Source organism: Camellia sinensis, chromosome 12 (genome assembly GCF_055761805.1).
Source record: "Camellia sinensis isolate YWXY chromosome 12, ASM5576180v1, whole genome shotgun sequence".
In the NCBI taxonomy this organism is placed as follows: domain Eukaryota; kingdom Viridiplantae; phylum Streptophyta; class Magnoliopsida; order Ericales; family Theaceae; genus Camellia; species Camellia sinensis.
This window is the reverse complement of record NC_138972.1, coordinates 112,986,492-113,004,224: the sequence shown is the minus strand read 5'-3', so window position 1 is coordinate 113,004,224 and position 17,733 is coordinate 112,986,492. Positions and strand designations below refer to the sequence as shown.

Below are 17,733 nucleotides of genomic sequence, written 5' to 3'. Positions count from 1 at the left end.
TGAACATATAGAGGCAAATGTGGAGGTTAAAGGGACTGCCTCAAATTCGGTTATTAAAATTCCTACCGGTCTCCTTAAGAAAGTTAGAGAACCACGGAAAAAATGTCTCATTGTGAGACATTTTATAATATTCCCAACATTTCATCTAGAGCCAAACACACTCCTATGTTAAACTCCATTTAGGATATCTAAACCCAACTCCAAACTTGATAGCAGGTGTGACCAAACACCCCATTTCAACACACAAAAAAGAAGAAGAGAGAAGTGCAGATTTTTTTTCTTCTTCATTGTCTTCATTCATCCTTCTCTAACTGCTCTCCACATTCTCTCTCATTTTTCCTTTACCTTCTTAGTGGCCAAACACCACACCCTTGCTCTACCCTTACACCACCACCTTAACCCACCATCTCCACCACCGCCGGCCACCTTATCTCACCGGAAAAAGGGTCCGGTCGGCCACTCCTTAAATCCATCCAAAAAATAGCACAATGGAAGTACCAACTCTAGATTTTTCTTAATCTTTTGAAGAATCAAAGCATGGGGTTTATTTTCTTGATGGATTAGAGACTTGTAATTGGTAAGAATCTTTCTCTAAAAGTTTAGTTTAAAGTTTTACATATTTTGAGTTAGAGATGATGAATTTTTTTTGTATTTTAGATCTATTATGATTTGGGGTTTGATTGTTGAATTTTATACTCTCAATTAGTTTCTATGAATGTTTTACATGTTGAAAAATGATCAATTTGATGGTTGTTTTGGAGATTGAGATTTTGGGTTAATCTAGGGTTTAAATGTGATGTAAAAATTGGGAATTTTGGTGTTAGGAAATTTATATGTTGAAATTGATTTGATAAATGGTGGATTGGGTATCTCTATGTTCTATGGAGGAATTTTATAAATGATTGAAGAGATTTTACTTAAGTTGTTAAGTTTATAAAAAATGTTGATTTTTGACTTTTGTAGTTAATTGATGGTGGTATTGTACATATAAATTGATTGGATATTTAAAAAGTTACTAACTCAAAGATGTACAAAGGATGGGTGTTGTGGAGATTGGATAAGTTATTTGTTTGGGTGACTTGAAGTTGGAGGAGTTCTTTAGCTTGTCATTCCTTAGCATAATTTATTTAGGATCATTTTTTGTAGATGTTGTAATTTTTCATTGAAAGCTTTTTCCTAATTTTAGGTCCTATTTTATTAATTGTTAGGATTGGAGGAAGGCGTCTCTACACCTCCTGGGAATTAATTTGTAGAGTCTCAATCTACACTTTTGCTATTTTTGGAGGTGAGTATACTTACCATGGAAATTACCTTACCTCTATCTTTATTACAAAGTTTGAAGATAATTTTGAATCAAAGGAAGCGAATGATACATTTCATCATGATATATGTATAAAAAAAAAAATCTATAAATCTATTGAGGCCAATGGTTGAGTTTAAATAAATATATGATTTCATTTGTATAATGAAGCACTAATTTTTATGAGAATTTATTTAACTTGAGTCCTTCAAATTTTATGATGATGATGATTGAATGACAATGAAACCCTATTTGAGGGTATTTATTTTATTGATCATATAACCGAATATAGCCTTCAGGGCCACAAGGGCCAAAATGTTTTGGGGTCCTGGGGACTGAAATGTTTTAAGGACCATAAGGGTCGTTGTATGTATAAGGGGTCCCAGGGACCGAAACATTGAAACAAGAATTGAAGTGCTACGATGACATGAGTTATGTTCCTATGGTTATGTTTTGGGTAACGGTACCGTTACCACCTAAGTCGCGAGGTAACGCGACCCTAAGGCTATGTAGTGGTTCGTATGATGGACATGAGATCTTAATGTATTGAAAAGTTGTATTTTTGTTTATTTTCATTATTCAAATGTATTTTTTTTTTCTGCCTTATGAGATTTCTTGGAAAAATCTTGATAACGTTTTATGAAAATTATATTTCATCTTTTTTTTATTTTTATTTTGTATAAATTTCAGTCCAATTAAGCTCTTATGTTTATTATCTTTATTTTGAACCCAATTGGAAGGAGCAAGTTTTATAACTCCATGGTATTGGTACTCATTGAGCTTTAGCTCATTCTTTTTAAATAATTTTTTTTTTTCAGATTCATAGACTTTTGTGTGGCTCGCCTCAACTTGGAAGACTAGAATTTTTTTTGAAGGATCAAAGGTAGGCATCTTGTAGTTGAGGTTTTGCTTAGGGTCATTCTAGGATATAAGTTTACCTTTTATTTATTTTTTTTATGAACGAGGTTGATTGTAAATAATTGCTCATGAAGTTGGATGTATTGATGGATTCGTGAATAGTATCTATTATTTTTGGGGAGGAAATGCTTGGGAACTATCTTGTAGCATGATAATACTTTTTGTCTTTGAATAGATCATCTCATACATGTTGGGCAATTAAAAGGTCTTATGCACTTTTGGTGATGTGGTGATGTGATGTAAGGATTACACAGGAATTGTGGTGTAAAGGTGCTATAGCGTTTGAGGTGCACCCTCTTGGCGGGGTTTTGCCTTGCCAAGATTGGGTCGTTACACTTTTGGGAAGGAATATTGGTTATAACCTATTTGTCAATAGAATGCCGAAACTGTGGAATTTACAAGCAGGCTTTGAAACTTTGGATATTGGAAATAGATTCTTCATAGTAAAATTTGAAATGATGGAGGACTACTCTAAGGTTTTCACAGGGGGACCATAGATCGTGTTGGATCGATACGTAACAATCCGTAAATAGCAACCTAATTTTAAATCTGACGAGGCGGAGGCGGAGGTGGAGGCAGAGGTGGACACAACCGCAATCTGGGTCAAGTTCCCAAACCTCCCTTTTGAGTATTATGATGAAAAGGTTCTCTACCATATCTCGAAGGTGCTTAGTAATCCTTTAAAGGTTGACATTAATACTGCCATGGCAGCACAAGGAAAATACGTAAGGGTTTGAGTTGAAATAGACCTCTATAAACCGCTTATTCCGCACCTCACTATTGGGCGATATCATTATGTGGTGGAATATGAACATTTACATACTCTGTGTTTTGCATGTGGCTGAGTTGGTCACTAGAAAGACAAGTGCCCTAAATTTTCGATGATACAACTGGAGAAAATAAAACAAAATGAGACCGTTACCAAACCTGGAACTGATACTGGGCCAACAACATCAAGGCCCAATGGACATAAGAATAAGTACATATGCATTGAGGAAGAGACAAATGGATATGGGCCGTGGACCATAACCCAAAATAAAAGAAAATTTTAACAAGGGAAACATAAACAAAAGGCCCATCTTCAAAAGGGAAACAGATTTGAAGTCCTACAGTTGGACAAAGAACATGGAGAAAGTAGTGAAACCCAAAGAAGAAGTGGAGCCTAGAGGACATATGTGGACCTGGATATGGGCCATAGTACTGATATAAGTCTCACTCCTAATGGCCAGCCTAGGGGATCACCAGAGACACCTCTACAACTCACTCCAGTAATGGATGTGGACCTAGCCAAACCCATGAAAGATTGTGGATAGGATATAGGGCCAGTTGCTCAACATGGGCCAGAAGGAACAGAAGCGACCCATCAGGCCAATCAACCCACTACGCAACAAGCAACGTCGATCATCAACCTAGGTAAAGCTTGTAATCAAGGAAACCCTAACATTTCAAATGTTACTAAGCCTCCCTCTGTCTCCAGAAGCTCAACTATAACGTTGGTCAGTAAACTCTCACCAAATCGATCGAAAGCCAGAGGAGGTAAACAACCAGAGGCTAGCGAAACACAGACGGAAAGAGCTAATGGAGGAAATTGTAGAGAACATTTTAGTGACAGAGCATCGAGTGGATCAGTTCAAGACTCTACTATTTTTAGAACTCGAGAAAGAAGTATATCACCACGTCGGAATAAATTGGTGGCTAGAAGAAGTAAAGCTTATGATTCAAACTTTGTAGGAGATAGACTCGCAAAATGTGAGGCATATGTTACTTGTGAAACCAGCGAAAGTAATGGAGTCAGACCAGAACAAAGCGAGAAGCTTACTGGGACTCTCTAAGTCAGCAGATTAGCCAACCTTTCAAATGTCATCAATGGATTTGCTGATATGGAACTGTAGGGGCGCTGGTAATGATCATTTGAGGAATTTAAAGGGTCTTGCAACAGATTCGAAATGCCCTTGTTGTGAGGGTGTGAAGGACATAGATCACTTGTTAAGGCTTTGTCCAAAAGCTATGCAAGTTTGGTGTCAAATATTCAATAGGGATTGGTACTCTTATATGCTACATTTACCTTGGAAAGAATGGATCATTCGGAATGTGAAAAGGAATAACAAGCACCCTCCGTTGTTCCTCATCACAACCTAGATTATTTGGAAAAATCAAAACAAAATGGTTTTTGAAAATAAATCCACAAACATTTATAAGAGTGTGATAACCAAATCTGATTACTCTAAGGAAATCTTTCAAGCTTTCAATTTAGATATCACAACTCCTCTCAAATCTAAAAGTCTAAATGTGTGGTCTCGTCCAAGTACAGGAAAAATTAAGCTCAATATAGATGGTAGTACTCAGTGGAATGGAGGAGGTGGAGGTTTTGGTGGTCTATTCTGGGATGAGAAAGGAACGTGGATTAGCGACTATTATGAGAGACTTGAGATCAGCACCAGTCTTGAAGCAGAACTTTGGGCTGTCTACAAGGGCCTCACAATTGTACTCCGGCGAGATATGAACCAAGTAATCATAGAAACAGATGCGGAGCAAGTAGTGCAATTGTTGAGTGAAGACCTGGGCAAGAGATGTCCTTTTAGAGACATTGTGGAGGATGCATGCATGCATTATGTAACAACCCTCATACTGTTTACCGACTTATGACTGATTGATTACCGATAACCATCGATTATCGTTAAAACTGAACTGATCGTGACTGATAATGGGACGGGTAAAAGTACTGAACTGACTGACTAAAATTGGAAACCGAATTGATGGAGTATATGTTAGCTGAATTGCATTCTATCTGTTTGATTGTATGATTATCTGTTCATGCTTATATGTTTAAACTGCTAATTGAAGGCCTTATCGGCGGCCGAACTGGGAATTGATTAATGTTTTATGATCTTCGTAATTAATGTGATTTTATGGTGTATTTACCTGAAAACTGATTAGGTATGATTAAATTAGATTAAATTAAGCTAATTAAAGAGTTGGACTTAATTACCATTTTGCCACCCTTAGTGGCCCACTCAATATAACATATTTGAGCCTCAATATACACTTAGGCAACATTTTGCTCAGCCATTTTCTTGCTCTAGCCGACCAAGAGAGGGAGAGAGTGAGAGAACTTGGAATTCATCTTGAAGAATTGCTTGGATTGAAGTGTAGATTCCACATTGAGCTTCCCTATCCTAAATACAAGACTTAAGGTAGCTCCATTGTCTTCTTGTTCATGTTTTGAGTGGATTCTTGCATGGTTCATGTCATATTGATGGAGTTTAGAGCCAATCATGGGTTAGATGTTGAATTGAAGCTTGATTGTTGCATGCATGTTGCCATTCTTGAGTTTTGAGGTTGTAAGTTCATGTTTCCTCACATGCATGTTCATAATTTTGTAATGGTCCATGATTTCATCATGTTTTAAAAAGAATTGGCTCTTTAGAACATCAAATCGAAGCTTCAAAGTGGTTTGAATTCATGCATGTTGCATGTTCATATTGTTCTTGAAATGGATTTGAAATTGGGTTTGAATAAAACACCCTTGGGCTTTGATCTCTCAAATTGAGTTTTGAACCATGTTTAACTATGAGTTCACATGTGTTTTCTGGAAATTTAGCCCAAGAGGTCGAGTTTTGATGCTTTTGAACTTGGTTTTGAGCTTGGAGGTGCAATCTGGGTTTTCCAGATTTCGCATTTCCGCTCGAGCGGGGGAAATGCCGCTCGAGCGTGGAATCCGAGCATCCAGCATCTTGCACTGTTTTACAGTCCGCTCGAGCGGAAGATTGGGCGCTCGAGCGGAGTCATGTCTCAAGCTCGAGCGGGCGTCGAGCGGGGATTTCACCCATCCAGTACTTTTACAATACGCTCGAGCGGGAAAGTTTACGCTCGAGCGTGTACCTTTGTTTGCCTGTACGCTCGAGCGGGGAAACCTGCGCTCGAGCGGGACTCTGTTTTTCTGAAAATCCTGAAAATGCTTTTAAATGTGCATCTTTGCATCCTCATCCCATTCTAGGCATTCTTAGGCCTAGTTTAAGACATCTAGATGAGGATATCGTTGTAGAACACACCAAGGCAATTTAGGGATTAAGTTATGATATTTCCCAACTGTGTAGCTTAGTGTGTGTTCAATCTGTTCACTGTGTAGGGTTGGCGACTGGGGAGACACGCTCTAGCTTACTGTAGCCCAAACTCTGTGAGTAACAATTGTGTAAAGATATGTTCAACTGATTATCTTTTGAATACTGAACTGAACTGTTTACTGAACTGGTATTATTTACTGAATGAATGTATGTCCTTTATTTCTGAACTGTACTGTGGCATCCTTAGTACCTACTGTTTACTGTTACTGTTACTGCGACAGAATTCTCTGTCGGTTCCCTCGTGGAACCACTACTGTTTACTGACTGATGGCCATCATTACTGTTCGGTCTTTTAAGACCTACTGTCACTGTTATGCTAATGGATGTACCACATATGACTGTTTACTGTACTGAACAACTGAAATACTGATTGAATTGAACTGTTTTTCATTACTGTAAGGACATTCATTCTAAACCCCTTTACGCTTTATGTTATTCACTGGGCTTTAGCTCACTGCTCATATATATATGTAGGTGTACAGGCACCAGATCGGAGCTAGGAGCGTCAGGGTAACTCCAGTTTTGTCAAGCCAGCCTTTGTGCCTCACCGCGAGGTTCCGAGTTGCCATGCTATGGCTTTGGGGGTGTTTTGTTTGTTTCCCCCGTCTGTCTCCATACTGTTTGGATTACTGTATAGACTGACAGTTGCTAACTGTACTGTTATCAAGGGATTAGGTCCCTGTACTGTGTAACTGTAAATTTTGTACAGACTGTACTGTTTGTATATGTATGAATGCATGAAAAATCTTTTTGGCATACAGACTGTCACAGCTCATTGGACATTGTTTAATTACTGTATTGGCTTCCGCCAGGCCCTGTACTCTGTTTTACTGTATTTACTGTTAAGCAGGCCTTCGGTAATCTCGGATTACTGGCCGGTTACGGTGCTAAACCCATAGGGCCGGGTTTGGGTCGTGACAGAGTGGTATCAGAGCGATACTTAACCACGAGTTATACCGCACACACGTGTCCAAATGAGCTATAGGATGTCCTAGAAAGTGATTAGGGCATTTCATGAACTTGAAAAGTGTGTGGCTATGTTATGACTGAATACATGTTAATGTGATAACTGTTTAAATATGCAACTGTTTATGTTACAATTGTTATAACTGTTATAACTACTTATAGTGAAATGGACAATGCAAATGAACCTGAATCCTCGTCTACCGAGGCAAGAATGGAAAGAATGGAAAGAATGATAGAACTGATAACTGCTAGACTAGAACAACAACAGAACCAACAGCCCCCACCTCCTCCACCTCCTCCTCCGGTACAGCCGGAACCTAATGTGAATGTGAATGATGGGGATATAATTGCTCTTACCCAGAAGTTCAGCAAAATGAAACCGCCATCCTTTCAGGGAGGCCTTGAACCGTTAAAAGCTGAAGCTTGGGTTCTGGAAACAGAAAAATTATTTGAAGTATTTCCGTGCTCAGAAGCAAACAAAGTATTGTTAGCTACCTTCACCCTACAAGAAGAGGCTAGAAGGTGGTGGATGTTGATCCGTGATACAAATACTGTTATGACTTGGGCTCAGTTCAAGGAGTCCTTCTTTGAAAAGTATTTCCCTCAGTGTGTCAGGGATAGAAAGGTGACTGAATTTGAACAGCTGAAGCAGGGCACAATGTCCGTTGCCGAGTATGAAACCAAATTTACTGAACTTGCCCGTTATGCACCGCACATGGTGGATACTGAATATAAGAAGGCCAGAAAATTTGAAGGCGGCCTTAATGTTGCAATTCTTGACCGAATAAATGTTTTGAAACTACCGACTTTTGTGGGTGTTCTCGACCGGGCATTGATGGCCGAGTCGAACATTGCAGCAGTGAAACAATCTGAAACACCAACAACTGAATGGCATGGAAAAAGGCAGGGTTTCAAATTCAAGAAAGGCAAGCACAACCCAGCCAATAAGAAACAGAACACGGGATCAATGACTAGCCCCAGCCAGGGGAGTGGGTTCATTCCACCCTGCTCTGTATGTGGTAACAAGCATAAAGGGATTTGTCACAAATTATCAGGAGCCTGTTACAGGTGTGGCAAGGTGGGCCACATGGTTAAAGATTGTCCTTCTACTCCGCAGGGCAATAACAAAGCTGCAGCCAGCGGCGCAACATCAAACGCTCCACCAAAGCCTAATACCAGAACTACCGGGAAGGAGCCCATGAGGCAGGGCCGAGTGTTCGCCCTGGTACCGGGAGACGTGCAGAATACCGAGACCGTTGTGTCAGGTATTCTCTCTATCTGTACTCAGAATGCATATGTACTGATTGATTCGGGGTCTACGCATTCATATGTGTCGCATGCCTTTTCACGAAAATTGAATAGACCCTTGGAACCCATGAACTATCTGTTAGCTGTATCATCACCCGTAGGGGGATCCATGACATGTGCTTATATGTACCCCGCATGTGAAATTATTGTTGGGGATATGCATCTGTTTATTGATTTACTGCCATTGAGCATTGATCATTTTGATGTAATATTGGGGATGGATTGGTTACAAAAATATCATGCCACTATTGACTGTGTGACCAAGCAAGTTGTTTTTCGTCCACCGGGTTTGCCTGAATTTGTGTTTAATGGGAGTGGAGTAGTACCTCCTCCGTATTTGATTTCGTCAGTGAAAGCTGTTAAATTAATTAGAAAGGGGTGTAAAGGATATCTGTGTTCTGTACTGACTGTGTCGACTGATGATAGTATTAAAACTGATGTGAATTGTATTCCTATAGTCAGAGAATTTCCAGATGTTTTTCCAGATAATCTTCCAGGAGATTTGACTGATAGGGAGATTGAATTTACCGTTGATGTGATTCCCGGAACACAACCAGTTTCTAAAGCTCCGTACCGAATGGCCCCAACTGAACTGAAAGAGTTGAAAGTGCAACTACAGGAACTACTGGATAAGAAGTTTATCAGACCTAGCACTTCGCCATGGGGTGCGCCTGTTTTGTTTGTAAAGAAGAAAGACGGCTCACTGAGACTGTGCATTGACTACCGTGAACTGAATAAGGTAACTGTAAAGAACAAATACCCACTACCGCGTATTGATGATTTATTTGATCAGTTACAGGGGGCACAAGTGTTTTCCAAGATTGATCTTAGATCGGGGTATCATCAACTGAAGGTTAAACCAGATGACATTGATAAAACTGCTTTTAGAACAAGGTATGGACATTATGAATTTCTAGTTATGCCTTTTGGAGTCACGAATGCACCAGCTGCATTTATGGACCTCATGAACAGAATCTTTAAACCATACCTTGACAACTTTATTGTTGTATTTATTGATGACATATTGATTTACTCCAAGAGTATAGAAGAACATGAACATCATCTGAGACTTGCCCTACAAACTTTAAGAGAACAGAAACTGTATGCTAAACTGTCTAAATGTGAATTTTGGCTTGACCATGTTATGTTTTTGGGGCATGTTGTTAGCAAAAATGGAATTTCTGTTGATCCGAAGAAAATTGAAGCTGTAGTGAACTGGCCTAGACCAACAAATGTGACTGAAGTCCGAAGCTTTTTGGGATTGGCTGGATATTACAGAAGATTTGTCAAAGATTTCTCCAAAATTGCTCTACCATTGACTCAGTTAACTCAGAAGGGGACATCATTTGACTGGACTGACCAAAGGGAATCTGCCTTCCAGGAGTTGAAAACTCGATTAGTGACTGCACCAGTTCTTACCCTACCTTCAGGTACGGATGGTTATACTGTATTTAGTGATGCTTCTCATAAGGGTTTGGGATGTGTTTTAATGCAGAATGGGAAGGTTATTGCTTATGCTTCCCGACAACTGAAACCACATGAAAAGAACTACCCGACCCATGATCTGGAACTTGCTGCAGTAGTATTTGCACTGAAAATCTGGCGTCACTATCTGTACGGGGTGACATGTGAAGTGTACATCGACCACAAGCGTTTAAAGTATTTCTTCACACAGAAAGAACTAAACATGAGACAGCGGAGATGGCTGGAACTGATTAAAGACTATGACCTACAGATATTGTACCATCCGGGAAAAGCCAATACCGTTGCCGATGCATTGAGCCGGAAATCGATTGGAAACTTAGCCTGTTTGCTTACAGGGCAGAAAGAGTTGCTTTGTGACCTTGAAAAATCTGAAACCGAAATTGTTTTACGAGAACAAGGTGGAATCTTAGCTGCTATTTCTGCTCAACCGGCGCTGATTGAGGAGATTAAAGAGAAACAGCAACTGGATGACTTCTTGAAAAAGATCATCGAAGAAAGAGAATCTAAACCGAGACCGGGATTCAAATTTGAGAATGATGTACTGAAATTTCAAGAAAGACTGTGTGTACCAAATGATACTGAACTGAAAAGAAGAGTTCTGCAAGAAGGCCACAATTCGAAATTGTCTATCCATCCGGGGAATACGAAAATGTACCAAGATCTGAAACAGAATTTCTGGTGGCCGGGAATGAAGAAAGAAATTGCCAACTTTGTGTCCAAATGTCTTCATTGCCAACAGGTCAAAGCTGAACATCAACGACCTGCCGGACTATTGCAACCCCTACCCATACCAGAGTGGAAATGGGAGCATATCACGATGGATTTTATCGTCGGATTGCCTCGCTCCAGAAAAGGTATGGATTCAATTTGGGTTATTGTTGATAGACTAACCAAATCTGCTCACTTCTTACCTGTCAAGACGATTTATAATGCGGACAAATTGGCTGTTATCTATATTGATGAAATTGTAAGACTGCATGGAGTGCCTGTGTCTATTGTTTCTGACAGGGATTCGAAGTTTACATCGAGGTTTTGGCAAAGCCTACAAACTGCACTGGGTACTGAACTGAGACTGAGTAGTGCCTATCATCCTCAGACAGATGGCCAATCAGAAAGGACCATCCAAACTCTAGAGGATTTACTGAGAATGTGTGTCCTTGATTTTCAGGGAGACTGGGAAAGTCATCTGCCATTAGCTGAATTCGCCTACAACAATAGCTACCATTCGAGTATTGGCATGGCGCCCTACGAGGCATTGTATGGCAGAAAATGTAGATCTCCAATTTGCTGGGCAGAAGTTGGAGATGGGCCTTTGCTTGGGCCCGAAATTGTTTATGAAACAACTGAGAAAGTGAAACTGATACAACAGAGACTGAAAACTGCACAGAGCAGACAGAAGAGTTATGCTGACGTCAGAAGACGAGACAGAGAGTATGATGTGGGTGATCACGTATTTGTGAAAGTGACACCGATGAAAGGCCAGACTCGTTTTGGAGTCAAAGGCAAGTTAGCGCCGAGATATGTCGGACCGTATGAGATTATTGAGAAAATCAATCCGGTGGCGTATCAAGTTGCGCTCCCTCCCGAAATGGAACACATGCATAATGTTTTCCACATTTCTATGTTAAGAGACTATCTCCGGGATCCCTTTCATGTAATTGAGCCTACTCGTGTAGTGTTGAGTGACGACTACACTTACGAGGAACGGCCTATGCAGATTGTAAACAGACGGATCAAGAAACTGAGGAACAAAGAGATCCCGCTAGTGAAAGTTGACTGGCAGAACCATGGTGGCGTGTATGCCACTTGGGAAAGGGAAGATGACATGGCCAAACGATATCCTGAACTGTTTCCACTGAATCCTGTTTTCTTCCAGAATGAAGGTAACTCGAGTTTAGAGGACTAAACTCTTTATAAGGAGGGGAAACTGTAACAACCCTCATACTGTTTACCGACTTATGACTGATTGATTACCGATAACCATCGATTATCGTTAAAACTGAACTGATCGTGACCGATAATGGGACGGGTAAAAGTACTGAATTGACTGACTAAAATTGGAAACCGAATTGATGGAGTATATGTTAGTTGAATTGCATTCTATCTGTTTGATTGTATGATTATCTGTTCATGCTTATATGTTTAAACTGCTAATTGAAGGCCTTATCGGCGGCCGAACTGGGAATTGATTAATGTTTTATGATCTTCGTAATTAATGTGATTTTATGGTGTATTTACCTGAAAACTGATTAGGTATGATTAAATTAGATTAAATTAAGCTAATTAAAGAGTTGGACTTAATTACCATTTTGCCACCCTTAGTGGCCCACTCAATATAACATATTTGAGCCTCAATATACACTTAGGCAACATTTTGCTCAGCCATTTTCTTGCTCTAGCCGACCAAGAGAGGGAGAGAGTGAGAGAACTTGGAATTCATCTTGAAGAATTGCTTGGATTGAAGTGTAGATTCCACATTGAGCTTCCCTATCCTAAATACAAGACTTAAGGTAGCTCCATTGTCTTCTTGTTCATGTTTTGAGTGGATTCTTGCATGGTTCATGTCATATTGATGGAGTTTAGAGCCAATCATGGGTTAGATGTTGAATTGAAGCTTGATTGTTGCATGCATGTTGCCATTCTTGAGTTTTGAGGTTGTAAGTTCATGTTTCCTCACATGCATGTTCATAATTTTGTAATGGTCCATGATTTCATCATGTTTTAAAAAGAATTGGCTCTTTAGAACATCAAATCGAAGCTTCAAAGTGGTTTGAATTCATGCATGTTGCATGTTCATATTGTTCTTGAAATGGATTTGAAATTGGGTTTGAATAAAACACCCTTGGGCTTTGATCTCTCAAATTGAGTTTTGAACCATGTTTAACTATGAGTTCACATGTGTTTTCTGGAAATTTAGCCCAAGAGGTCGAGTTTTGATGCTTTTGAACTTGGTTTTGAGCTTGGAGGTGCAATCTGGGTTTTCCAGATTTCGCATTTCCGCTCGAGCGGGGGAAATGCCGCTCGAGCGTGGAATCCGAGCATCCAGCATCTTGCACTGTTTTACAGTCCGCTCGAGCGGAAGATTGGGCGCTCGAGCGGAGTCATGTCTCAAGCTCGAGCGGGCGTCGAGCGGGGATTTCACCCATCCAGTACTTTTACAATACGCTCGAGCGGGAAAGTTTACGCTCGAGCGTGTACCTTTGTTTGCCTGTACGCTCGAGCGGGGAAACCTGCGCTCGAGCGGGACTCTGTTTTTCTGAAAATCCTGAAAATGCTTTTAAATGTGCATCTTTGCATCCTCATCCCATTCTAGGCATTCTTAGGCCTAGTTTAAGACATCTAGATGAGGATATCGTTGTAGAACACACCAAGGCAATTTAGGGATTAAGTTATGATATTTCCCAACTGTGTAGCTTAGTGTGTGTTCAATCTGTTCACTGTGTAGGGTTGGCGACTGGGGAGACACGCTCTAGCTTACTGTAGCCCAAACTCTGTGAGTAACAATTGTGTAAAGATATGTTCAACTGATTATCTTTTGAATACTGAACTGAACTGTTTACTGAACTGGTATTATTTACTGAATGAATGTATGTCCTTTATTTCTGAACTGTACTGTGGCATCCTTAGTACCTACTGTTTACTGTTACTGTTACTGCGACAGAATTCTCTGTCGGTTCCCTCGTGGAACCACTACTGTTTACTGACTGATGGCCATCATTACTGTTCGGTCTTTTAAGACCTACTGTCACTGTTATGCTAATGGATGTACCACATATGACTGTTTACTGTACTGAACAACTGAAATACTGATTGAATTGAACTGTTTTTCATTACTGTAAGGACATTCATTCTAAACCCCTTTACGCTTTATGTTATTCACTGGGCTTTAGCTCACTGCTCATATATATATGTAGGTGTACAGGCACCAGATCGGAGCTAGGAGCGTCAGGGTAACTCCAGTTTTGTCAAGCCAGCCTTTGTGCCTCACCGCGAGGTTCCGAGTTGCCATGCTATGGCTTTGGGGGTGTTTTGTTTGTTTCCCCCGTCTGTCTCCATACTGTTTGGATTACTGTATAGACTGACAGTTGCTAACTGTACTGTTATCAAGGGATTAGGTCCCTGTACTGTGTAACTGTAAATTTTGTACAGACTGTACTGTTTGTATATGTATGAATGCATGAAAAATCTTTTTGGCATACAGACTGTCACAGCTCATTGGACATTGTTTAATTACTGTATTGGCTTCCGCCAGGCCCTGTACTCTGTTTTACTGTATTTACTGTTAAGCAGGCCTTCGGTAATCTCGGATTACTGGCCGGTTACGGTGCTAAACCCATAGGGCCGGGTTTGGGTCGTGACACATTATCATGTGAAGCTGTGATTGCTCAATTCAGCACATCCAGAGAGGGAAGCCAACATATGTGTTGATGCTTTGGCAAAACTAGGAGAAAATCAACAACTAACTGACCTTCTAATTGTTAATACCCCACCAACGGAAATCCGGCACCTTCTAGTTGCAAATATTATGTACCTCTCTAAGGAGGGAAACAGGGTGTAATTTCTGCTTTTGTTTTTATATTCCGATGTACCCAAAAAAAAAAAAAAAAGAAAGAAAGAAAGGGCTTCTATCAATTCCTAGAATTACATTTTCAATTCCTCTCAATTTGTTAAAAGAATAGATCATCTTGATTTCGCACTTTGAAAGTTACTTTCTGGTAGACTCTTTTGCTTTTGGTTTTATTTGTGTACATACTACATTACTAAAAATTATAAAAATAATATTTTTTACGAACGTATCGCAGTCGTATCCGTATCCTAATTTTTCACATTTTTCCGTATCACCGTATCCATATCGTATCGTACCTGTATCCCGTATCTGTATCCGTGCTTCCTAGAATATGATTAACGAGTATAAATAGCGTCTAATGAGGACAATATCCCACATCGTCTGGGAGGGAGTCCCACTTCCACCTTATAAGCATAACCCCTGTAGACATTGTACACTTTGGGATTGAGGGATGGATTTTGTCATCCCCTCTCACGGTTTTGTTTATTCTCGAGAGAAAAGACTTCATGTAAGACAGAGGGAATTAATACGCTTATAAGCGTGTTGTCATTTTGAAAATGCCTTACCTGCCAGTAGCATTTTATTGGAATGAAGTGATTAAGAAAAATTACGTACGAATGGCGCATTCAACAAGTAGATAAGAATCAATTTCGCTTTTATGACAATATTCTTGAGGACCGAACGAACGGTTGAATGGCTTGAGGATTGGATTTGAAGGTACAACTTGAGAGATTGGAATTTGCCTTTGAGATATTAATCCAATCTCATTCTATGTATGATGTTTAAACAAGATGTTGGATTTATGAGAATCAATTACAAATTTTGTAAATTCCATTGTGATTTATGAGAATCAATTAAAAAAAAAAAAAAACTATATTCCATTGTGCTCACCGTCTATGTATTCCCAACAGTGACGATAAATTCTTGGATTCTAGTACAATGATTCTTGCATATCAAAAATAGCTAAAAGTCAGAAGAGAGATGAAGATTCATTTAGATCAGATATTCCATTGGTGACATAATAATCTAAGGTTTTTTTTTTATTTTTTTATTTTAATTTTTTGTTGGAAAACACAATAATTCACTTAAATCAAGAAAACAAGTTTTAACATCCCAGCAGGACAATGAAATGTCCTACACATTAAATGCATAGCCAAAAAATTAAAAAAATAATAATAATAATAAAAAAATTAAAAAATTAAAACACAGCCATATCATTTTGAAAAAAATTTATTAGGTATTCATCATGGAGTATCACTTATTTATACTCTTACACTAATTATTATTCATCATGTTTCCTCATATTCGTCAATCATCAACACAAAATTATAATACCACGTATTCTCCACTAATCATAATATCATGGAATACCATGCGACTGTAATTCCGGATTACTCATTTTGAAATCCACCTGTTGATTTAAAGATATTAATTAAAATGGAAATTCAATTGTGTTTATATGCTGCAAAAAGACATGCTGTTTACAGTAATGATATACTAATTTCTTAATTCTGTTATTCTTTTACTTGGGTTTCTTTTTGGGTGACATAATTTTTCACACAGGGCGACCAATCGAAGAAAGTGAAAGAATTGGATAGACTCGTATCTATTCCACATCAGCCCAAGGATCGTACTAGGATAATGACGAAATATTAAAAGCAAAAAAAATAAAATAAAAGAACCAAAATAATGGTATGAATCAAATTATATATCCACTCTTAACCAACGAGCATGGCAAGAATTTTCTATATAGCAATAATTCTATTTAATTAGAAGGTTATGAGAAGAATTTCCAGGAAGTTTAAATGCAAAAGAGGGTTCATTGATATCATCATCAAGAGCATGTTTATGTAATTATATTAATAATGGTTCCTTTCCGAAAGTTGCCTCACAAGAAAGTGTTTTTCATACAAAGCTAGAAGAATATATCCTCTTCGAACCCTTTCAAATTGTTGTTTATTCAATCATACGTGCTCTAATATTGCTTCATATACTTAAAATTTTAACACTGTTTCAGATGTACGAACATTCTAAGCAATGTAGATTATCGCTATGGATGATACACTAGGTGTCAACTTGTTTATAGCACAAGGAGTCATTATCAAGCAAATCACCGTGGACATTTTTTTTTTTCTTATCCAAACAAATATCTTGAGGAACTTTCTTTTATATATTTTTCTTTTTTTTATTTGTTTTTGTTGGTTTAAACAATTCATTCCCACTACTTTCAAATGCACCTATAAATAAGAGGTGATGAAAGCTCAAAGTCCAACATAGATAAGCAAGCATTAGACTCACTTGGCTTTAGTGAAATTTCTCTGTTCTCCGTGCATTGCATTTGTGAAATTTCTCTGTTTCTGAACATCAACACTCTCAAAAATGGATAGAGTTAGAGATTTGGCGTCAAAGAAGGCTGCGGTGATCTTCACCAAGAGCTCATGTTGCATGTGCCATAGCATCGAGGCACTGTTTCGTGAACTTGGTGCAAGCCCGGCAATCCATGAGCTTGACCGCGATGCAAGTGGGCGAGACATGGAGCGTGCGCTGCAAAGACTAGGTTGCCAACCCTCAGTCCCAGCAATTTTTATAGGTGGGCAATTTGTGGGCTCATCAAAAGATATCATATCTCTTCATGTTGAGGGGTCTCTAAAACAAAAGCTCATTGATGCTGGAGCTATATGGCTCTAGTACCCTCAAACCAGCCTACGTTATGTATTTGTGTTCATGTTCGTTTTTGTGTCATGGTCATACTCACTGAGTCCTGATACCATGTTCAAAGTAAGGTGGTATTAAGGGCTCTTTTCTTTTCTTTTCTTTTTTCTTTTTCTAAGTTCGGTGACTATGTTTTATAAGAGCCAGACTGCCACTCTATATGTATGGAATGGCTAATCAAGACTTTACAATTTATGTGACAGTTTGTACTTTATTTCCTTATAAATATTGGAAACTAAAAAAAAATATAAAAAAATATAGATTTTTTTGTTGTTTGCTTAGTTTTGTCATTTTCCCCCCCTTACTATCTCAAAAAGATAAAATGCATGGGAGCTTCTATTTGCATACACGTG

At 38.9% G+C, this 17,733-nt stretch overlaps 2 protein-coding genes and 1 long non-coding RNA gene across 3 annotated transcripts; all 3 read left to right on the top strand.

Annotated features, from left to right (window-relative positions):
- Positions 1–289: 289 nt before the first annotated feature.
- Positions 290–2,416, top strand: LOC145804251 (uncharacterized). The gene is made up of 3 exons (XR_014345881.1): positions 290–577; positions 1,209–1,285; positions 2,119–2,416. It is a non-coding gene; the product is annotated as an uncharacterized LOC145804251 (long non-coding RNA).
- Positions 2,417–6,259: 3,843 nt separating this feature from the next.
- LOC145803820 (uncharacterized) lies at positions 6,260–14,297 on the top strand. Its single transcript, XM_082897182.1, has 4 exons — positions 6,260–6,395; positions 6,817–8,511; positions 11,320–11,984; positions 14,016–14,297. Exons 2-4 carry the CDS (start codon positions 7,475–7,477, stop codon positions 14,039–14,041), a joined length of 1,728 nt encoding a protein of 575 aa, XP_082753308.1. The 5' UTR covers positions 6,260–6,395; positions 6,817–7,474; the 3' UTR covers positions 14,042–14,297.
- Positions 14,298–17,047: 2,750 nt separating this feature from the next.
- On the top strand, positions 17,048–17,356 carry LOC114281069 (glutaredoxin-C11). Its single transcript, XM_028223513.2, has one exon. It carries the CDS (start codon positions 17,048–17,050, stop codon positions 17,354–17,356), a length of 309 nt encoding a protein of 102 aa, XP_028079314.1.
- Positions 17,357–17,733: the final 377 nt, after the last annotated feature.

Excerpts from the sequence above, each read along its gene's own strand:
- LOC114281069 (XM_028223513.2), top strand. The coding sequence starts at position 17,048 with ATGGATAGAGTTAGAGATTTGGCGTCAAAGAAGGCTGCGGTGATCTTC.
- LOC145803820 (XM_082897182.1), top strand. The coding sequence starts at position 7,475 with ATGGACAATGCAAATGAACCTGAATCCTCGTCTACCGAGGCAAGAATG. Across the intron at positions 8,512-11,319 it reads ACCGGGAAGGAGCCCATGAG|CTACCATTCGAGTATTGGCA; the intron begins GCAGGGCCGAGT and ends CTACAACAATAG. Across the intron at positions 11,985-14,015 it reads TGTTTTCTTCCAGAATGAAG|GTGTACAGGCACCAGATCGG; the intron begins GTAACTCGAGTT and ends ATATATATGTAG.